Source organism: Olea europaea, unplaced genomic scaffold (assembly GCF_002742605.1).
Source record: "Olea europaea var. sylvestris unplaced genomic scaffold, O_europaea_v1 scaffold707, whole genome shotgun sequence".
Lineage (NCBI taxonomy): Eukaryota > Viridiplantae > Streptophyta > Magnoliopsida > Lamiales > Oleaceae > Olea > Olea europaea.
In genome coordinates, this window is record NW_019265467.1 from 430,511 (window position 1) to 454,360 (window position 23,850).

The 23,850-nt window shown below is 37.6% G+C and overlaps 2 protein-coding genes across 8 annotated transcripts; both read right to left on the reverse strand.

Annotated features, from left to right (window-relative positions):
- Positions 1 to 6,353: 6,353 nt before the first annotated feature.
- On the reverse strand, positions 6,354 to 6,896 carry LOC111390705 (protein FAR1-RELATED SEQUENCE 5-like). Its single transcript, XM_023015784.1, has one exon. It carries the CDS (start codon positions 6,894 to 6,896, stop codon positions 6,354 to 6,356), a length of 543 nt encoding a protein of 180 aa, XP_022871552.1.
- Positions 6,897 to 11,082: 4,186 nt separating this feature from the next.
- On the reverse strand, positions 11,083 to 22,711 carry LOC111390709 (calmodulin-binding receptor-like cytoplasmic kinase 3). 7 transcript variants are annotated; one of them, XM_023015789.1, is made up of 9 exons: positions 22,315 to 22,711; positions 22,115 to 22,154; positions 21,436 to 21,905; positions 21,010 to 21,261; positions 20,533 to 20,795; positions 19,176 to 19,344; positions 19,001 to 19,090; positions 12,327 to 12,625; positions 11,083 to 11,632 (listed from the first exon to the last, which is right to left on the reverse strand). In XM_023015789.1, the coding sequence occupies exons 3-9, from the start codon at positions 21,722 to 21,724 to the stop codon at positions 11,423 to 11,425; spliced, it is 1,572 nt and encodes a 523-aa protein (XP_022871557.1). In that variant the 5' UTR covers positions 21,725 to 21,905; positions 22,115 to 22,154; positions 22,315 to 22,711; the 3' UTR covers positions 11,083 to 11,422. The 7 variants fall into 7 exon arrangements, with proteins under 7 accessions (XP_022871557.1, XP_022871561.1, XP_022871559.1 ...); XM_023015793.1 differs by lacking the exon at positions 22,115 to 22,154 and having other exon boundaries at positions 22,575 to 22,711; XM_023015791.1 differs by lacking the exon at positions 22,115 to 22,154 and having other exon boundaries at positions 22,458 to 22,711.
- Between the last annotated feature and the right edge of the window lie 1,139 nt (positions 22,712 to 23,850).

The following is a 23,850-nucleotide window of genomic DNA, read 5'->3' on the forward strand; positions in this document are numbered from 1 at the left end:
GAGTTCTAAAACTGGCGGCTGCTGAATGGAAGGTAGTGGCTTTTTATTTCCTGTCCCCAGTTCCTCGAAGTGTTTTGGGCGTATGGCGGGTTTGTCTCCAAAAATCTTGCACATGTTTCAACTTCAAAAGAATTTGACTGAACTGATTGGGATTGTGCAATGCATGTCTCATAGGCGTCGGATGGGCCGTGAAGTAGGAATGTTTCCTGCACTGCTTTATTAATAATGTCAACTTGGTAACAGCTGTCTGATTCTGCTGGCATTTTCATGGCTTTAAATACATTGAAAGACACCTGCTCCTCGCCCAATCTCAAAATCAACTGCCCCCTTTGAACATCAATGAGTGCTCTTCCTGTTGCGAGGAATGGTCTGCCAAGTATCAATGGGACGTCCTTATCTTCTTCCATATCCAAAATGAGAAAGTCCGCTGGGAATATGAACTTTTCGACCTTGATGAGTACATCTTCAATTATCCCTCTTGGGTGTGTCAGTGATCTATCTGCTAGCTGAAGTGTCACCTTAGTGGCTTTAGCTTCCCCCAAGCCAAGTTTCCTAAAAACAGACAGAGGCATTAAATTAATACTTGCACCAAGGTCACATAATGCTTTATCGAAATAAAATTCACCAATAGTGCAGGGAACAGTAAAACTCCCTGGATCTTTCAGTTTTGGTGAGAGCTTATTTTGGATTCTGGCACTGCATTCCTCTATAAGCATTACTGTCTCATGGTCCTCCAACTTGCGTTTATTTGAGATAATATCCTTAAGAAACTTCGCGTAGCTAGGCATCTGGAATAGTGCATCTGCTAGCGGGATGTTGATATGGAGCTTTTTGAAGACTTCTAGGAATTTTTTATATTGTTGCTCCATTTTTTGCTTATTCAACCGCCGTGGAAAGGGAATCGAAGGCTCGTACGGGTTGACTGTGCTCTTGGCCTTATCCTTTGATTTTTCTAAATCTTCCCTTGGAGTTGATTCCTTTACAGCAATCTCATCTTCAGCAGGGGGGACATCTCTACAGTCGCACTTGGTCCCTTTACATGGATTTCAGGTAATTGCACTCCACTTCGAGTTGTAATAGCCTTAGCTTGCTCCTTAGAGTTGATCTCTGTATTACTTAGCAAGTTACCTGGCGTTCTGCCAGTTAATGCAATGGCTAATTGCCCCACAAATTTTTGATGGCTGCATTTTAATTTTGAAGTGTGGCTATCACATCTTCCAGTTGAGGCCTCTTCTCTTGTTGTTGAAATTGTCCATGTGGCTTGTTCTGATTTTGGCCGTTCCAAGAGAAGTTGGGATGCTTCTTCCAACTAGGATTGAAAGTCTCCCCATATTGATTTTGTTGCTGATGTTGTCCCCACTGTGCATAGTCTGCTTGCTCAATTCCTTGCATTAGTATAGGGCATTCTGATGTCTTATGTTCAGCTCCACATTCTTCACAATTGTTCTTCTTAACTTGTGCTGCTTGTGATATGGTTTCCACCTTGTGGTATAGAGAATCTATTTTTGCTGATATTGCTGAATAAGCATCCATTTCGTAGACACCTGGAGTTTTCCTTGGGATCGCCCTCTCAGAAGACCACATGGCTGATGTGGTAGCCATTCTCTCAAATAATTCCAATGCCCCATCAACTGTTCGTGTGGATATTGAGCCATCTGATGCTGAATCCACCATGCTCTTGTGATAAGGAAGTAGTCCTATGTAGAAGAATCGAATTTGGGTCTTTTTGTCAAACCTGTGTTGAGGGCACTTCCGAAGCATGTTTTTAAACCGGTTCCAAGCTTCGTCAAATGATTCGATTTCTCCTTGACTGAACACTGATATGTCATGTCTCAGCTTCGCTATCTTGGCTGGGGAGAAAAACTTTGTGCAGAATTTATGTGCCAACTCATTCCATGTAGTGATACTTGCGACCGAAAATGAATCCAACCATTCAACTGCTCTGTCTCGTAAAGTATGTGGAAATAGCCTCAATCTAATAGCGTCGTCCGAAATTCCTTGGTATCTGAAATGTTGACACATATCCAAAAAGCAAGATACGTGTGTGTGTGGGTTCTCCTCAGCCTTGCCATAAAATTGGTGTCCATTTTGAAACAGCCGTATCACATTGGTCTTCAACTGAAAATTAGGTTGCCCAAACGGTGGATACACTATGCTGGACTGGCTTTGAATCACTTGAGGAGTCAAGAAATCCCCCAGAATCTCATTCCCCTCGTACATTGCCTTTCCTTCGTTAGCATGAATCATGAGATTGTTTACTTCATTGGCCATTTGTATTAGTGCTTCGCGGTGGTTTCTTTGTCGTCAGTGAAAGGTACGCTCGATTTCAGGATCAGCTGGAATCAATTCTCCTCCAGGTAATCGTGACATGCAAATCTGATAAATAAACCAGAGCGAGCACTGAAGTTCTAACAATTTAAATAACTAAAACAAAAATAAAAGATAATGACCTAAAATAAAAATAAAAACAAAATTATACTAGCAAATTAAAAAAAATTGAATTTCGAATTAGTGCCTCGAGAAATAAAATTCAACTAAATTCAATCCCCGGCAATGGCGCCACAAACTCGTTTACGAAATATTTTTTTCGATTTAAATTACCGCAAGTGTACGGGTCGTGACAAGTAATAAAGTGGATTTTAGAAGTCCGAGTATCATCCCATAGGGAAAGAGTAGTTCAATTTTATTTATTTTAGCCTTAACCGAAACTAATTGACTTAAAATGAATTTTAGAATTAAAAGCCCTAATTTTGGGAGAAATCCCCAAATTGAAGAACCCTAATTACTCAAATTCACATAACGAATGACTCAATTACAAAATGTTATGAAAATAAATGAAATGTATTGTCAATTTATAAAAATCTATGTAAAACGAATGAACTAGGATCACGAATCCCCAAATAATTATTAAGTAAACCCTAATTTCACAATTTTGATAATCCAATGAGAATTTGACAATTCAATGCTCCTAAATCTATTCAATACTCTCTCTCGAGATGTATTGAACCTATTCTCATAAATCACCAGCATATATTTCTATGACAGATGCAATTATACAAGAACACATGTATTTTTTTGTGAGCAATTAAAGATTTACATAGGGCATAGGGGTATATTTCTATCCCCTATCGGACCCTATGATGAATTATATATGTCGAGTTTAATCCAATTTTCTCAAATTTAGAATTAAACCACCAAATTCACACAAATTAAGTGCACATTAATTGTGGAAACAAATAAATCAATATAATTCATTCAAATAATCCCATCGAACTATGAATTCAAAGTCATGAAATAACAGGTTTAATAATAATTACATGGTTCATCGATCACCTAGTTACAAAAATCTAGCCTATCATGATAAAAATAATGAAATCTATCAAGTTTTGAATAAAATACATCACCGGATTATCAAAACTTAAAGAAATCCTGAAGAAATCTTGTAAATCTTCGCGTCAATCCTTGTTCTTGCTTTCAAATCCTTTCCAAAATGAATGTTTTTACCTCCCAATTCGTTCCTCTTGGCTTCTGGACGTTTTTTTGCTATTTAAACCCGTCGAAATTAGGTTACCAGAGGAGTTGCAATTATATAAGGAAACTGCAAAAATCGGGCACAAATTATACATATGCGACAGCATAGGCATAACCTATGCGATCGCATAGGAATATGGATTTTGGCGTTTTTAATCTCTGGAGGGTTACTCGTGACCGCATAGCTTTTCTACTATGCGACCGCATAGTAGAGTGAACTTCCAAATTGAGTTATTATGATCCTCAAGTGTCATTCCTTCACTCCTTGACCTCCTCTCTTGTTTCTAGTTGCTCCAATGTTCTATTATAACTTCCAATTGGTGCTTAGCTTGATCAATTGCTTGATGTGTTCGTCGGATCAACTTTCAGATAATTGCAATTTGGTCCCTGAATTTTCATTTTGCTCCAATTTGGTCCTTTTTCGGGTCTTTTCTCCTGAATTCCACTATTTCCATAGAATCACCTACATTACATGAATTCAACATTTAAGTCATGTTTGTGATGTAAATAAGTTTGCTAAAAGTCTGTTTACTATAGTTCGAAGAAAATGCATGTTTTGTGAGAATGATATGTTTTCATGTTGATGTGGTTGAAGTAGACTTGGTCGATGGCAAGCAAGAATTATGGAATATGTCATTGTTGTATACAAAGGGGACATATGCTACCAGAATGCCCGAGAAAGAGAAGCTGTCCAAATTTTGGTTTGAGTTTCATCAAATGGATGGAGGTTGGAAAGAACAATGACCATAAAGGGCTATTGTTCCATTGTTGCACTAACGACTTTAGGTACTTCAAGTGGTGTAACAAATCCCTTGACGAAAGTGTCTGTTGCATGATGATGGTGAATCATGTGGTATTAGAAATGGAGGTGAACAGGTGGATGATTTGTCGTAAATGTTAAAGACGCTCGCTAAGCTAACTGATGAAAAAGACTTGAAGATCTCGCTCAAAATAAATATGCGTAAAGGAAAACAAGATTTGGAGAAGGAAAACTGAATATGTCGTGTATTAAGATGGTTTAGGATGGTGATGACAAAAATGACTCTTGAGAATTGTTGTTCAAGTGTTTATGTATGATATGCTGGTAGTCATATGTAATTTGATCTTGAAAAAAATTGCATTGATGTTCAACGAGCTTCTCAAGGTGTCAACTCTCTTGTATTTTGTCCGTAATCTTAATGAAGTACTTATCTATTTCTTCCAGCCAATTATGTCAACTCTTAGTGTTTCCATTTCAGATTCATGTTTTATATTTATGGTGCATTATTTTCTGTACATATAACCTGTCATTGCCCAAATAGTGAATTGGTAATTTTTGTCATTACCTTCAATGCAATTTTTGTCTCTGTTAATTGCAACCGAACGTGGGATGCACATAATAAGAAACATTGCATTAGAAAGAGAGCATATGGTCTAACATTGTTGCTGTCATATATAATGCAAGAGTCATCTTGATAGCTATAAGAACTTCAATGTTAAGTAAAAAGTTGACAGAAATAGGCAAACATAAATATCCAAAAGTTGAAGCCTAGCGGTAAAACACATATAGTCGTCAAGTTCCTATGTTTGGAAAGAAAACTACGAGACTTCAGAATATGAAACATAAGAAAAGTAAAAGACTTCAGAATATGAAGGATACTTTTTTGCAGGGAGCCCAACAAAACAAAAATAAAATGTACAAAAAATTCATTTGCCAACCTATTAAGTTACATTGTAGGAATTAAATAGTAGTCCCCTTGATGAACCAGCGTCTTGAGATTTTATTGCAATATCATTTGCATGATCTTGATGATCCATTCCTGAACTCGGATTCTGAACAAGAGTACAGCGACCTCCAGCAATAGTAGCATGTGGAATGGTCTGGGCGGGACTGGACATCCAATCTGCTATGTTGGGTGGTGAAGGCAATGTCTGAAATGACATTTAGCATGTTGTTATTGCAAGTACACTGGAGAATCATATGAAATTAACTATTTGTAAGGAGAAAAGTTACACTACTTACACCATGAAATCCAAGAGGAAAAACACCCATTGCGGATGGTGTCATTTCAATTGTGTTCCAACATTGTACGACAAATTGGGACAATAGTATGGCATATTATTCCCTAACATAAACATGAAAAATTTGGACATATGATAAATACACATTTAGAAACATGTAAATACAAATTGGAAAGACTATACTCACTGGGATATTTGAACAAAACATTCGATGTCCCCGCCCAAAAGGTTATTTTCAAATAACATGGCACCCAACAACCCCTGTTCTCAAACAACCCCGACAACCAATCATTCTCATGTAAGTCATAGGTATCAAGCATAGCTTTCCAACCTTCTTCGAATTCCTCAACGACCTGTGTATCATACACTAAGCCGTGTATAGACGAAAAAATGGAGCCCTTCCGAACGTGGTACCCAAACTTCTCCAACAACTTTTTCAATATATGCTACAAACACCATCTATGCCTCGTGTTTGGAAAGACTATCGCAATTGCATTTTGCATAGTCCTATCTTGATCGGTAATAATTCCATTTGGTACTTGACCATGCATACACTGCATCCACGTCTTGAATAGCCAAACAAATGTATCTGTATCTTCATTTGCCAGCAAACCACATTCAAGGAGTGTTGATTGTCCATGATGATTTACTCCAACGAATGGGGCAAAAGACATGTCGTATTTATTTGTGAGATAAGTGGTATCAAATGTCACTATATCCCCAAACTCCTTATACGCTTGCCAACACCTCTTATCTGCCCAGAAAAGATTCCTAAGCCGTAACTCTTCATCTAAATCCATACAGAAGTAAAAACTTAGGCACTATGCTTGCATTTGTGAAAAGTAGGAGTGTATTGCCGCGGCATCCCCTTCACCGAGTCTCAATTGTCTCGCTCGTCCAACATAATTTCGACAATCCTTTTCCACGCAAGTCATGTTCTCATACCCGCTCGCTTCAAACACTGCTGAGTTGTAACTCTTGTGCAGAGGTATTCCAGTCATATCGTTTACTTCGAGCTTGCGTTTGACATTTGCACTCAATTCTCGATTGCAACGATACAATATAGATTTTGAAGGACTAGTTTTATGATTGTGTTTGAGATCAACTGTGAGAATTTTCCATATTCCACGAATATCTAAAGAAGCCGTAAGTCTTGCTTTGCAACCTGTCTGAATTGTTGGATGCGGCTTCAAAGAAGCACTTGTATTATTGCTTCTTCGACCTTCACGACAACATGTCAACGTAACGTAATTCACTACTCCATCTTCTCCCTTTCTAGAATTCCTCCTCCTAACCCAAAAACCTACGTCATACGCATACCTCCTATAAAACTCAGACACCTCTTTCTCATCTTTGAACTCCATACCAACTTTAGGCACAATTACGCCATTCCTCCTAAAATTTCATCGTCTAATGTGACGAAATTGTCTGTATTGTTGACGATATTCTCCATATTGTTGTCATTATTGGATTCTACTAAACTTCATCGTCCAATACTTCCACAACTTTTTTTCCTACATCATATTGAATGACAATATGAATTTTGAGTGTTGATCAAATGTTCAAGGAAATCTTGCTTCAATAATATTATAAATGAAACAATAAAGTTGCCCAAGCAGTGAAAATGCATAGGTTTCGAAATAGTGCATCTTCAAAAAATTACAATGACATTACCTTTCTCCGTCATTCCTTCCATCCCTATGCCACCAAGTTGTTTCCAGATTCTGTACACATTTTCGACAATATGATCTTAATGGACACTAATTTAAAAAATAAAATAATAATAATAATTCCAATGCAAACATAATATTTTTTACTCTGTTCCGGATAAAAGAAGATGTCGAAATGGGTAACATTCCTAATTTTCAAATCATTACAGTGAGAATAATCTACAGTGAAAATCTGCAGCATTTTGTGTCGAAATGGGTAATGTTCCTCATCAAAATAATTACCTATCACAAGTGAAGTAGCTGAATCCCCGTCAGAAGAAACTAGTTTCGTTGCATCGTCGCGGTCTCCTTCAGCCGAAACTCTTAGGTGAATCGAAAGGTTTAATGCTCGGGTTAACGAAGGAAGCATGTGGACGGAATATATTTTGGTGGAACAAGTTCTTACCTTCAATCCCGCACTCAGTTCGCCGATTTTTGTCCAAATTTTGGTGGAAAATTTCGAAGTGTTTTTCTCTGATTTTTACCTCCCTGTGTGCAAGGGACAACAAAACCTAGTTACCCTCTGCTGTTTAGAATATTCAACAGTGTAAAAGACAAATATGACTTTCCCACCAATTTTAAGTGGTCACGTGACCAAAAATTTCAAAAAGTTGTGCACAGCAGTGTACAAGAGGCATTGTTGTAATGCACAATATATCGGATGAGGCAGACTATATGTACAAAAGGAGGGGCCACGGATCCCCTCTAGATATTACAAAGCATGGGGTGATTTTTTTTTTTTTTTTCAACAAAATATTCATATGGGTCCACCTTTAAGTGAGAATTCTGTAAGCTTTCTATGAAGGCTGTTTCTGGATGCAAAGAGTTGATGATGTAGGAATTAGAATTAGACAACTGTCTCTCCTATTCATAAATTTGACATACTTATTTGATAAATAATCATGACTTTTAATTTAAGTTAATTCAACACTCAATAGTTTATGGATCTCAAGTTGTCATAACAAATTCTCACATGATCTTAGTGAAATACATATTGAGCATTGGTTTTATTTGAATTAAATGTCATGATTATTTGTCAAATAAACGTGTCAAATTTATGAGTAAGGGGAACGATTTTTTATATCGTACTAATATGAATTAATCTATTAGTACAATCATGCTTGATAATAATAGTTGATAATGTTGATTTTGTCAAAATTCAAGCCATTGATTTAAAAATAAATAAATAAATAAATTTGAAATGGATGAATGTGATATTGCCAAGTATAAGTTGTTAACCAAAATTGTCAAACTTGATTGTATATGTAGCATAATTCAACTAATATATACAAAATGTTCACGTAGTTTTTTTACATTACAAAAAGTTATTTTTTTATTGAAAAAATAAGTTAGGTCGGGCTAGTCCAACATACCAACACTAAGGTCGTTTGAGTCCCTTTTTTGGTTTAGAATGCATTTTAAAATAGTAAATAAATGCGAAAAAAGTTACCCCTGTTTGAAAGAATTTTTTGGAAAGACCAAATTTTTGAATAACAAATCTTAAATTTTTGGGAGAATATGTGATTAAAAATTAGAGAAAATTTTAGCTTTATATGAAGAATATTTCATTTTGAAAATGTGTAATTGAAAATGAATATGAGAAAAAAATGTTTGAAAAGAATAATTATTTGTTACTCGTAGCCCTTGTTTGACACCCATTATAATGGGAAATTTTGGTAAAATATATTATGGAATAGTAGTTTTTGGGAGAATGTATGATTAAAAAGAAAGAAATTTTTTATTACATATGATATTATTTTATTGAAAAATGTGTAATTGAAAAGAGAAGAAAAAAATATATATCAACCCTTGTTTAAGCCCCATTTTTTGAAAAAAATAAATAAATTCTTTAATAGTATTTTGACCACATTTCAACCACACATTTTTCAATAAAATAATATTACAAGCAGACCTAAAACTTTTCTTTATTTTTTAACAACACATTTTCCGTCAATACACTATTCAAAAATTCATTTTTTTGATAAAAATGGGGCTCCAACAAGGGGTATAATTTTAAAGGGTGTCGTACACTGCTACCCTCTCTCGATCATTTGAGAGGTAATTGTTTTGAAAATTGGCTTGTAAATTAAGGACAAATCTACAGCAACAAAGGCGATGACATAGGACTTGACCAAATACACACATACATAGGAGGTCGGCATTTTTTTATTCAAATGGCACCCGCGGCAATGTGTGAGGATGTCACCCCATTGGTCGAACATTTTCGGGTACTCCGGCAAAATTCATAAATTAAGCCCCCGCTTTATATAAATTAAAATCATGATTTTAATTTAAATCAAAGTCAAGAATTAATTTTAATCACACATTTTATGGAAACCAAGAATTTTTTGACAACCCATTTCATCAACATTTATAAAAATCTGCTAAAGATTTGATTTTAGTCTCCACCAAACATGGGTTAAATGAAAACAAATTTTAGCATAAAAAAGTATTAGTTCAATCTATTCTAAAGTTCTGTTTTTTTTTTCTTTTATTAACATTAATTGAACTAAATTTCGATTTCTTTGATTCAATTAGTTGTTCTTGTCAATGGTAAAAAATAACACGACATTTTTTGATCAACATATATAGATTTAACTGAACAAAAATATTATAATCTCGGAGTTTAGTAATTGTAAAGAGAGATTTTTTAGGTTTGGATCCCTTCTCATTCACCTTTTGTCCCTTTATATAGGATGATGGACTAAAGCTTAGTGTCCTAATTATCTTAAGCAATAATAGTCGTGACTTAGGATTGTGTGCAACTCCTCGTTTGAAAAAATTCGATTGGTGTGAGTTCGATTGAAACTAAGTTATGATGACATTTAGGCTTTAGGCTTGTACCTAAGCCATCAAGTCATCTTCCTAATTGGTAGAGTTGTTGGTGCTATTGTCATAGAGGAGCACTTTCTCTACGGGGTCATACGATATATGACGTCTTTCATAGTTTGACTTCGACTTCTGTTGGGATATTGGGTCAAAGTGTCAAGTTGACCTGTTTGGACTTTTTGGTAGGGAGACTCTTTCAACCAAGTCAAAGGAAGCTCTCGATTCATCTGATGTGATTTTTTAAGTCAACAACAACAGTTCTATTTCGGTTCTTATTACATTGAGAGCATGTTTCACCATTAATGCTGGTCAACATGGACTGGACTTGTGGGGGCCGTGTTGGAAGACATCTCATAGTGAAGGAAATGTCTGTGTGTATAATGTGGAGCCCCCTCATGTGAGGGGGCTATGAGGCTTGGTGTACAGCGCTAGCACTGCTCCATAGTGAATGACAAATTTTTTAGCCCAACAATTAAGATACATAAAAGAAAACTGTTGTCTAATATAAAAAAAATATATGGCTCATTGGCTATTATCCAAGGAACAATCTCAAATAGCAGGTATAAAATGAGATCAGAACAACTAATGAAAAAAAGCCCATTTTGGAATACCATGAACAACTCATAAATTTTAGGACGGTTCCGTTATCCCAAAATAACTCAAATTTTAGGACGGTGCTGTGCACATAGCACCGTTCACATCCCCCTCACATGAGGGGGCCCCTTCTGTGAGGAGGTTGTACCTTGTCCAATCCGACGTGGACTGTACAAGGAGAAAAACCCTAAATTTTATCACTTGTCTCTCTTAATATTATACTGTCAAATCCAGTCCAATTAAAAAGACCAAAAGCCACAAAAAGTCGTCTCAAATACCGTGAATTCATTGTTAGTGAAACAATTCTTTTATGTTCCAAATCATTCAATAGAAGCATATTGAGAATTACTGTTTAGCAGAGGGAAAATGCAGCACCATAGAGGGATAGTTTAAGCAAATAATGTTACTAATGCCAAGCAATATAAACAATATAGTACTGTCGAATCATTGATAATCTCCTCTCTTTACAAGAAATTCTCATGGCATACTGCAGGAATTGCATGAAAATGCAAAGTTGGCGCTCCCACCCTTATCCATGAATTAGAAAAGTAACCCAAAAATGTTGAAGGGAAGTGAAAGAAGACGACAAAAAGAATGCAATTACAAACAACTTAATTCTTCGATTCATATTGTTAGCACAAGCTAGTATCCATCAAGAAAGATGTGTTCTAACTCATTTGTCCTTTGTTCATAAAGAATAATGATTGAATAGAAAACCATAGCAACACCGTATAAACATTGTTTTCAATGCTCACCCGTCAATCTCTCCTTCCGCTTCTCGAGTAGTCCATTCTAATTCCCCAGAGCTGCTCTGCAACTGATTTCATGTCTGGACGATCAGTTCGTGTAGGTGCCACACATTGGATGGCCAAACCAAACATTTTCGCCAGTATTTCTTTATCTACTGTTTCCTTCATCATAGGGTCTAAAATCTCCAAAACTTTGCCTTCATTATACATCCTGAAAGCCTATATAAACATTGTGTATGATGAGTTCCACGAATCTTTTCTTTATTCAAAAATTAAACTGAAACCAGCCATTTATTCCATATTAGCTGGTTCAAAGACTTAGTTCGAGGGAACTATGGAATATGGATGCACATTGGTCGTATGTTCTGTTTTTGGGGGACTGGGTTGGTTTATGACATAATTAGTACATTAAAGAGAAGCGGGGAAAATACATAAAGTCTTCATGAAAATACGGAAATGGCCAGGCGGGGTGGGTTTGTAGGAACTTTTCTGAAAAAATAACCTTAAGAAAAGATTTAAATTTCGGAAATTAAGCTTAAAAGGATAACAGCTCAAACAATAATAAATCATTCGCCATGACTTTGCAACGATGAATCCCCAAGAGGGTAGGCAGTCAGTTCATTAACTACAGATTTAAATTGCATTTATAGCCAAAACCCTTGTAATATATTCTTTTGCAAATCATCTCTTTGCTTATTTCTCTTCAGTTGTCCCCCTCTTTCTGCTTTCTCAAATGACAGTAAGAAATCGTTTACATGTAAGAAAACAAGCATCCCAAATTCCCAATAATGAAGTCAAGTATCAGAACAGAAATATGATGAAGACTTATTGGTTCATATTCTCCACGTAACACAGGTTTTACATAATGACTAATGCAAATAATCTTGTCAAGTATAAAGAGTGAAAAGCTTACCCATTTAATTGTCACCCTGTCATTGAGTGGTCTCTTCAAATCCAAAGGTCGACGACCAGTTAAAATTTCTATTAACAGTACCCCAAATGAGAATACATCACTCTTCGATGTGAGTTGATATGTCATCATATACTCTGGATCAAGGTAACCAACTGTGCCCTTTACTTGGGTTGAAACATATGTTTTCTCAGAGTCCATCTCACCTATCCTTGCAAACCCGAAATCTGCAACTTTGGCTCTCATGCTGTCAGTCAAAAGAACATTCGAGGACTTCACATCTCTGTGGATAATTTGCTTCTCTACATAAAATCCAAAGAGAATAGCCATGAACCACATGAAAATAGAAAATAAGGACAATGACATTAAAATAGACAAAGTTGCATGAAAATTTTAACATGACTATACTGTGAAGCAGAAATTACAAGGAGAATTTAAGTGAGCATGTTTGGATGAGCTTTAAATTTTACTTATAAGTAAACAAGTACCATTAAAAATAAATAATTTTTTATTGGTTAAAGTTGAAAATAAATAAGTTATGTAAGAGCTATTTTAAAAAATAACTTATTTGTTAAAAGAAAGAAAAATAATAATTATCCAAACATGTCTATAAACAAACTTTTACATTTTTCTCTTTTAAGGTGAACCTTTCCCCCCATGGAGCTCTCCCCACAATCCAAACTAACCCAGCCACCACACCACCACACTACCGGCGCCGACGACCAACTGACCGGTAGGCACCACATAACCGACCTCACACCACAAATCAGCCCCCCCAACCACTCTCTTTACACACAAGTGCAGTTAACTGTTGGAAACCCTAGCGCCGCCCAGCCGATTCCGCTAGATCCGGCCACACTTTGAGAAAACAGGCCTCACCGGCGGCCTCTGCAGGGACCGACGACCCCTGCCGGTGTTCTGCCCCCCACACGTGCCGCTCCAACTGCGCGTGTGGTCCACGCGCCGCCGTAGGGAAACCTGTAGCGGCAGCCTGCTGCTCCAAGAACAATCGGCTTGTCCGTTCCTCCGTTTGATGAACTGCTTGTACACAATTAGGGGGAAAAATTGGTGGATGTGCGTAGTATGGTATTCAATCATCGTTTCAGAGTGGAGGCGAAGGACTTCGCAGTATCTATTAATGATTCTGGCACTGTTAAGTTGACAGGATGGGGTTCAAAGTTTTCGTATTCAATCTTTATGGGAAGGTATGGTTCTATTTGGATAGTGAATATGGTAGACAGATTGAGGAGAAGTGAATTTGAGGACTGTGTTTTTAAATTTAACGAGTCTTCAATAGTTTTCTTAGCACAACGGTGTGTGAACCGTTGAGGTAGATATTTGATGATAGCACAATATGGGGAGAGGCGTCGAAAAGGAGTTGTCATGATACCAGAAGGTGCAAATGGAGAGGGATGGAAGTCGGTCTTACAGGTGTTTCAAGCAGTTGTTGCCTCATTTGTTGCTAGGGATAAGGCCAAACGACAAACGGTGAATGAACGAAACAAACGAAGGATGACTTATGCAGAAATTATAGCAAACTCTCAGACCTCGGAGAATGCCAACCAACGGATGCTACAGCAAAATGAAAGGACAAATAAAGTCGGTGATAACGAAGGTCACGACATTTATTTGAGTAGGGCTGAAATAATGACCCGTGCCCAGGAGTTGAAAGGAACATTGGATGAATTACTTAGGCTGGTTGGAAGCGGGCCTGAAATGGAGCCCATGAAATTGGTACGCTATCGCAAGTGTGGGGTTGAGTTGGATGAGGATCAAACTGGTGAAATACACGTACCGGGATTGACTCATAAGGAACTATCATCAATTACAGAACATGAAAAGCAGGGAGGAGATGAATATTGTGATTCTCAGGAGAGGATGGAAGCGGGATACCATAAAAATGATAACAGGGTTGACTTTGTGGGGGTCAACCGGAATGAAGTAGACATGGGGATTGCAGCTGAACGAGAGGTGGAACCACTGTCTAAGGAAGGGGAGTTTAGTATGGTGAACTTGGAGAAATTGACAATGAACATTGTGAAAGAAAACAACGCTACACATTCGACATCAAGAATTACGAACACTTATAATAGGAGGACAAAAGATATGGGTAGATGGTGCCAAGAAAGGAGAAAGCGACAGTGACATTATACCAGTGGTGGAAGAGAAAGAACGGTCCTTTGATCATCTCGTGGGTTATCAGGGTGAGGATACTTCAGAAGCTGATGTGTTAGAAGTTGGTCACCCACCTTCGAACTGGGTTCTATAAAAAATTCAGGAATTCAGTAAGTTGGTTGGCGTGTCATGTGATGGGTATGAAAATAGATTGTTACAATTATTCGAGGAGCTGAGGCTAATAGGAGACAAGACATCAGTATACATGGAAGTAAATTAAGAAGAAAGGGTGATCGCGAACTTAAGAGGCTCAAATGGTCAGTAAACTATGCTGGAAGGGTGGCGAGTCCAAGAAAGGAACAATGGGGAGGGGTTACGGAGTGTTACAATGATGCCAAAACTCATTAGCTGGAACGTAAGGAGGCTCAATGAGGTTAGTAAAAGGCTTGGTGTTCGACATTTGCTAAGGGGATGGGGGGCAAATCTTGTTTGCCTACAAGAAACTAAGATGGAGTTTATCTCGAGGGCGGTGATTCGTAGTTTATTGGGGGAAGGGGGGGGAATCATGTAGGATATCAGTTTTTGGGGTTATCAGGGGTTTCAGGAGGCGTGTTGGTGATGTGGGACACTAGAGTGCTTGAGATGAAGGAGGTGAGTATAGGGGTGTTCTCTATAGCGATTTCTTTCAAAAATTGCGAGGATGGATTTCAGTGGATGTTCACAGGAGTTTACGGGCCTAATTCAGATGACAGTAGAGTGGGCTTGTGGGATGAACGGCTGGAATGAGGGCTTGGTGGAATCTCCCTACATCTATTGGGGGTGATTTCAATGTGATTCGATTTCCTTCGGAGAGGTCGAGTGGTGGGAGACTAACTAGGGCAATGGAGGAGTTCTCAAATTTTATTAGGGAGAATTTGTTGGTGGATTTACCCATGATTGGGGGAGATTTTACCTGGTCATCCAATCGGGATCGACCCGTTTTGTCTCGTATTGATAGGTTCTTGATTTGTGGGGAGTGAGAGTCTAAATATTCAGATGACACTCAGAGAAGATTGGGGAGGGTGTACTCGGATCATTTTCCTATTATGCTATCGGGGAATAGAAGGGGTGGTGGAAGAAGACCTTTCAGGTTTGAGAAAATGTGGTTGAAAGTAGAAGGATTTAGGGAGCGAGTACAGACGTGGTGGACTTCCTATGAAGTCAGTGGGTCTCCATGTTTTGTATTGGATCAGAAACTAAAGGCGTTGAAAGGGGACTTAAAGAAATGGAATGAGGAAGTTGTGGGCAATGTTAACTGCAGTAAAAATCAGTGTCTGTCAGAGATAGAGGAGTTGGATAGATGGGAGGAGAGTCAAGGGTTGGCTAGGGAGGAGAAGGAGAGACATAGAGTATTAAAGGAAGAGATGGAGAGATTGGTGGAGATGGAGAAGATTACTTGGCGACAGAAACCTAGAGTTACTTGGTTGAAAGAGGAGGATAAATGCACTAAGTTCTTTCATAGGGTCGTCAATTCTAATAGGAGGAACAACTCCATCACAATTTTGGAGGTGAACGGGGTTACTTATGAGGAACCAAAGGAAATTGGAAGCCAACTGGTGAATTTTTATCAGAACCTCTATCGGGAACAATTTGAATGGAGGCCAAAATTGAAGGGACTGCACTTTTCTACAATCACTGAGGATGATGCCCGATGGATGGAGAGACCATTTGGGGAGGATGAAATTAAGGAGGTAGTATTCAGTATGAACGATGATAAGGCTCCGGGACCAGACGGTTTCTCATTCTCATTCTACAAGGCGTGTTGGGATGTGGTTCGACCGGACATTGTGAATACTTTATCTTATTTTTTTGAATGTGGCAGATTCCAGAGAAGTTCTAACGCCACATTTATTGTGCTCATCCCTAAGAAATCGGGAGCGACTGATATCAAGGACTTTCGCCCCATTAGCCTTGTCAGCGGGGTGTATAAGATTATTTCAAAAGTCCTGGCAAACAAATTAAAGGAAGTGCTGGGAAAAATAGTGACCAAGTTTCAGAATGCATTTGTAAAAGGGCGTCAGATTTTGGACTCTGTGCTTATAGCGAATGAATGCATAGATTCAAGAATGTGCCTAAGTGCCCCAGGGATGCTTTGTAAGCTAAATATTCAGAAGGCTTACGATCATGTAAATTGGGGATTCTTGTTGTATATGCTCAGGCGCTGTGGCTTTGGGGATAAATGGTGTAAATGGATTCAATTCTGTGTTTCTACTGTTTCATTCTCAGTTTTGGTCAACGGAACACCTGAGGGTTATTTCCGAGACAAGGGGATCCATTGTTCCCATTGTTATTTGTCATTGTGATGGAGGCCTTCAGTACGATGATTGAAAGAGCCGTGAGAGCGGGTTTGATAAGGGGTTTTATGATTGACCAACTGTAGGTGTCCCATCTGTTATTTGCAGATGACACGTTGATCTTATGCGATGCAGATGTTGAACAATTCAGTAACTTACGCCGTCTGCTCTTATGTTTTGAAGCGGTGTCTGATTTGAAAATCAATTTGGGAAATTCTGAGGCTATTCCAGTTGGAGAGGTCAATAATGTTGAGGAGCTGGCTGATATATTGGGTTGTAAGGTTGCGCAGTTGCCGATATCATATCTAGGACTCCCGTTAGGGGCACGATTTAAAAGTACCCATATCTGGAATGGTATTGTGAAAAGGATGGAGAGAAGGTTAGCAGGGTGGAAGTGTATGTACTTTTCTAAGGGAGGTAGACTTACTCTCATTAAAGCCACTCTCTCCAATCTCCCTACTTATTTTTTGTCATTGTTCCCCATTCCGATTGCAGTGGCAAAGAGATTAGAGAGACTTCAAAGAGAATTTCTGTGGGCAGGGTTGGGGGAGGAGAGGAGACTCCATTTGGTCAATTGGGGAGTTGTTTGTTTGCCGATGAGGATGGAGGGTCTTGGGGTGAGGAGCTTTGTGTTGTTCAATAAGGCCTTATTAGACAAGTGGTTGTGGCGATTTGGAGTGGAGAGGGAAAGCTTCTGGAGAGAGATAATTGGGGTGAAGTATGGTGTGACGGAGGGGAGATGGTGTACATTTGAGGATCATGGTTCTTATGGGGTGAGTTTGTGGAGGTATATCCGACGGGGATGGAGTGCTTTTTTGGACAAACTGAAGTTTATGGTCGGAAATGGTAATGAGATTAAATTCTGGGATGATTGTTGGTGTGGAGATCAACCGTTGAAGGAGAGATTCCTTCCTTGCATCGCATTGCCTCAGTGTCCACTGCTATGGTAAGTGATCTCTTAGACATTCATAATGGGAGCTATAGTTGGAATATTACTTTTGGGAAGGATCTTCAGGATTGGGAATTGGAAGATTATTCGCTGTTTATGACCTTTTTACATGAGGCACAAATTCGGGTTGGAGAGAGGGATTGCATCAGGTGGAGAACAGCACAGGATGACATTTTTTCAGTTCGCTCGTACTTTAATTCCCTCATGTGATGTGTGAATAATTCATTCCCCTAGAAGTTGGTGTGGCAGTATAAATTGCCTCCTCGGGTGGCATTCCTATTGTGGACAGTTGTGAGGGAACAGGTCTCAACGGTGAATAATCTTCGACGTAAAGACTTTTACGCAACCGAGTGGTATTATATGTGCAAGAAGGATGGGGAGACGATCGATCATTTGTTCATATATGTGATGTTGTACGTTGGATTTGGAATAGTATACTTAGTTCTCAATTTATGGATTGGGTGATGCCTCGTCGTATAGAGGACGTGATACGGGCATGGCGGAGAAAATTTCGTGATAAGGATAGCAAACTAGCATGGCACCTTATCTCGGGCTGCATTGTATGGTGTGTGTGGAGAGAAAGGAACAACCGTTGCTTCGAAGACCAAACAAAGACATGAGAGTAGATAAGAGAAACATTTTACTTTACCTTGTATTCTTGGTTTAATGCTGTGGTTAGAAATCCTGTAGATGGGTTGCCTAATTTCATGTTATTCCTTAATGGCTTAAAGTGAGCATGGCGGAGAAAATTTCGTGATAAGGATAGCAAACTAGCATGGCACCTTATCTCGGGCTGCATTGTATGGTGTGTGTGGAGAGAAAGGAACAACCGTTTCTTCGAAGACCAAACAAAGACATGAGAGTAGATAAGAGAAACATTTTACTTTATCTTGTATTCTTGGTTTAATGCTGTGGTTAGAAATCCTGTAGATGGGTTGCCTAATTTCATGTTATTCCTTAATGGCTTAAAGTGATTGTAGACCCCTCGTATATTCTCTTTTAAGTAATAAAATTATTTGATTACCTATCAAAAAAAACATTTTTCTCTTTTAAGCTTAGCCAAAGTCTAGATAATGTTATAATGCACATCATTGAAAATCAGGGAGTAAATTCATGATTCAAAACAGCACTTTAAGGATCAAGGCCCTAATTGTAGTTCTCTAGGTAATAAAATGGTATTGGTGCATAGAGCATCAGTAGTTTTCAGTTTCATGATAGAAGTTGATCTTCGTGATAAAAATTTACGGAAGCAAAATAAACTCTACAGAAAGAGCTATCACCTGCATATTGATGGAGATAGGTTAGGCCATGAGCAACATCAATAGATATTTCAAGTCTCTGACAGAAATCCAATATCTTTCCCTTCCGTCCTACAAAGGAAATCAGCCAAAATATTGCAATTATACTCGCCTGACTATAATATTTGTGAGGTTTCAAGGGTTTTAAGAGATATACCATCTAGATGTTCTCTAAGTGTACCATTTGGCACATACTCTGTAATAATCAGACGCTCATCTCCATTATCAACATAACCAAGCAGCTTGACGAGATTCCGATGATCAATTTTAGCCAGAAGTTCAACTTCACTCTTAAATTCAGTCCGCAATGCTTCAAAGTGTTCCTTCTTTTTTTCCCCAACAATTAAACATCATTTACCGAATTATATGTTGCAAAAAGAAAAAGGGAAGAGTTTGAATAAAGAAACTGGCTTAATTCGTCTCTTTAGAAGAAAATTGTCTACCCCAGTTCCACTTTGATTTTCTCTGCAATTCCAATTTGATCATTTCATTTTATTACAGAAACCAGAAGTGAGTTAACACAGCTACACTTCCTTTTACCTTGGAGGGACCTCTAAATTCTTTCTACACATTATTTTTAGCCGGTCTCAAGCTCGGGTTAAAGAGGAGGGCTGCAGTATAAAGACAACCAGCATAAAACTTTGTTAAACCTTGTGGCATTATTATTTTTAGCCTAAACATTTAAATGAATTCAAGACTCCAAAATTCAGTTCCCATTCTTCATTTTCTATGCAACTGGTGGACCCCAACATAGATCTCTTTTAGCTTAGAATTATAGTGAAAATATCTACAAATAACACATAAAATGTAAAAACTAAGTACATTTTCAGATCTTGCATCACTCTTGGTTCTCACATAACAGAGCAAAATCTTCTTGTAGAATGTTCAATAAAGTGAATGAACAATCATTCTTTATAACAATTGTTAATGTCCAAAACGTCTATGTTAATTATTGAAATCACAATTCTAAAATTCCCATATTCAGAGAGTGAAAGCTCAATGGTAATGTTTTCAAGTTCTCATTCACGTTCTTAAGTAAATGAAATGAGAATTCAGGCTTCTTACAATTAGATTCCACAGTTAAATAATAAAATAATTGCTACTAATTGTATGCAAAATATATAAAAAAATTCCACAGTTAAATAATAAAATAATTGCTACTAATTGTTTGCAAAATATATAAAAAAAAAAAGGGGAAAAATCATTGAAGTTAAATTTATTACAATGCTCAAGTTTAACCACACTCAACTTCATATTGATAGCCCAGCATCCATTCTCATATATAGTTGCTGTTCTTCTTGCCATTGAATTAGTCTTTCAATCTTGTTGGAACCATTCACACATTAAACCCAATGGGCCTTAACCCTTCTAAATAACATCATTGTCACTTCCTTTTTTTCTCGTTAATCATTAAGCAATAATATTGGCTCACCATGCCTTTGGAAAAACAATGTTATGAGAAATTATTTCAGAAGCTGCAAACTCAAAGTTTAGAAAAAGAATCAGAAGTATACCTTTTTTGCCCGTTTGATGGCAACGACGAGGCCGTCTGGTAGCTTGGCCTTATAGACAGCTCCGAACCCTCCTTCGCCTATTATTTGCGATTGCGCGAAATTATGTGTTGCTCTGGCAACTTGGCTCATAGAAAGATGAACATTTCCAACCTTATTAAGTTTTGGCGACATGGAAAATCTTGAAGGACTAGGCGGCACTCGCAGTGGACTGGCTGGAATCTTCTCAGAAACAGAACTCATTTCTAAAGACGAAATTGAATCCACTGCAAGAATAGTGCAGTAGATCGTAAATATTCACATACAACTAGCAGGACTAAATGTGTGAGCATAAATATACTAATTCTTCTATATTGACTATGCATGGGTAAGCCAAAGGACTTGCATGATGAAAATATATCTAAATTATAAATATAAGAAAGCGGACTTCATATGAGAAGTATGTGTGTCTACACCAACTTATCCACTAATGTTACTCACTTGAATTTGGCTCCTTGGACAGAATAGTATGGCCAAGTTCCCTCTTTCTTGCTTGAAAGCAAGGGCAAAGAAAGGCACAACATAAAACAAAGAAAGCTGGTGCTGCCATTGCCATAATTTTGGGGGTTAATATTGGGTTATTAGCATATTTATCCCTTTTCAACTGAGATGTTTTATCAAAATCGTGCCCTGTAGATCCTTCTCGAACCACATTTCGTAAAAATTTTCTTCCCACCTCCAAAGGCAACTTATCTGCATTATGGTAGATAAACCACTACTTATTAGTAAAAAAAAAAAAAAAATACATATATATATGCAATCTAAATGTTTACAAAATATCGAAATCTTTTCCCAGTGTGCATCTCATAAGGAGATATATTAACAGAAAGCAGAAGGTATGAAAAGAAATAGCTCGATTGGGCAAACCTAATGAAAATTCCAATCCACAATACTGATTTCCGATATTTCTTGTGACCAAGCAATGGTTCTCGTGATATATTCTGAGAGCCTTGCAGAATAAATATTTTTCTACCAAATTTCCATCAATATAGAACAATTCCCGATCAGGATTACCCAAGTAGCTAATGTGATATGTTCCACAGGCTTTTCTATGTTGCAACAACCCAGATGCAGATATTCTTGGTGATTGCACCAACAACAGTAGACTTAATAAAACTAATGCCATTTTCAGCGAAATACAGCAAAAATATTGCATCTATCAAGGCCAAAACTTAATGGAGGAATCCTCAATTACGAAGCTCCACGCAACTCATACACTTCCCAGCTAGCCGAGTCAAAGAATTGTAGTTTGAGCCTAATTTGTCATAGAATAACTCAATATGCTCATTTGAGGTTCAATAGTGCTCTGATCAAGCAGTATCAGTCTCCACAATCACCTGTAAAGTCGAATTCAAGAAATTCTTCAAAAAATCAAGCTCCAAATTGACAGAGCAAATGAATGCAATAGGCACAATTTTCTAATTTATAAAGTGATGCTTCAAGACAGAGAACATCAAAGTTCCACCAAATTATAAACAAGTTTCCATCAAATACCAAGACATTGCAAACATACAAATAAGACAAAACCCGAATCAGAGAACACGACCTATCAAAGTTCTTCTTCCAATTTGAAAAAGACTCCAACCCTGATAAAAAATCAACTATAACTAAACAAACCAACTTTCAGATTAAATTCATAAAACAGTTCAAATGCTAATAACAAACTCAATTTAAATGTATCTAGTATAGATCGTGTATTGTGTGTGTATATAGGTTGTGGGAGAATGGATCAACTAATAATAATACCGGTCGATAATCAAACCAGATTAATGGAAGTTGCTGATACACAGAAGGGAGAGTCTATAAACATGCAGCAAATATGTGTATATCGAGGGGCACAATAATGCAAATGAAGAATCAGGGGGGAAGTTTACAGAGAGGGGCGATACAGGCAAGGTAGAAGTTGGAAGATTTGCAGACTGATGGGCTCTGGTCAAAATTTTTTGGTCGCATTTTTAGCCTCATTCAACGCATGAAAATTGTTGACAATTGTAAGTTGCACTGACATTTTCTTGGTCTTCAATTCCCGGCAAGGATTCAGATTTTTGGAATAAAAAAATGGTGTCGATACGGTACGATACTAGTGGGTACTTTCCGAAGATTCATTGGACAGGAGATATGGTGCAAGAATCCATCATCGATGTTGACCAAGGATGCCCTTTATATTTTGGATGATTGGCACACAATCTTTGTTACGTCACTCTTTTACAAATCATCCTATCGTTCAAATTTTATATTTTCACCTCGAGATCAATATTTATTTGCACAAATCGCCCATATCATTTTGCTCTGTTCAATTTTTTCTTTAGGCCCCGTTTGGTAGGGATTTTTTGACCGTTATTTAACTATTCAAATCGTAATTTTTGACTTCTTCTCTCACGTGTGGACCCCACTTTTCTTCTAACGGTCAAAAAATCAATTCTCAAAATCCCTACCAAATGGGCCCTTAAATGAGCAAGTCTCTTCCATCAAGTAAAGTGTCGTCCACTTAACCTCTATTTTATATTTTAATGATAAAAAAAATACAAAAAATAAAAAAAGAATATTAAAATAAGAAAATATCCATCTCTTCTCCACCTAGGGATGGCAAAAAGGCTCGAAAGCTCGGGCCGCCCGTGACTCGGCCCGCAAAAAGCTCGAGCCGGCTCGGCTCGAGGCTCCGGCGTGAAGTTAAAAGGCAACAGCTTAGTTCCAACTTACTTTCATGAGATTCAAAAAGATTAATTGCTGCCAGAGGCTTGTCACCTTTACCGAGAACATGGAGTAGGAGATTAAATGTATGAAAATCAGGGGAAAATCCATTCCCCATTTCATCAAGTAATCCGTGAAACTGATCTAACTTCCCCAACCTAAACTTTGCAGACATAATGATATTACGAGTTTAACATGTCTGGGAAATGACCTGGTACTAACATCTGTGGATACACCCATTCAATCAACTTATATTGATAAACTAAGAGCATGTAAATTGCATTAAATGAATTCTTAAACGGCCTATAATTAAATGTCTTTGACTTAGCCCCTGTTTGATTCCCATTTTTGGGATAAAAATGAATTATGGAATAGTAGTTTTCTGGAGAATGTGTAGTTAAAAAGTAAGAAATTTTTTTTGAAATTCGTGTATAATTATTTTATAGAAGAATGTGTGGTTAAAAATGAGTTTTAAAAAAAATGCATTCTTGAAAAAATGCTTTGTAAAGGCAGCTATCAACTACCTTTTAAGGAAAAAAAAGTGGGAAAAAACGAGCCGACTCGGCTCGGCCCGTTTTGGCTCGGGAAGGC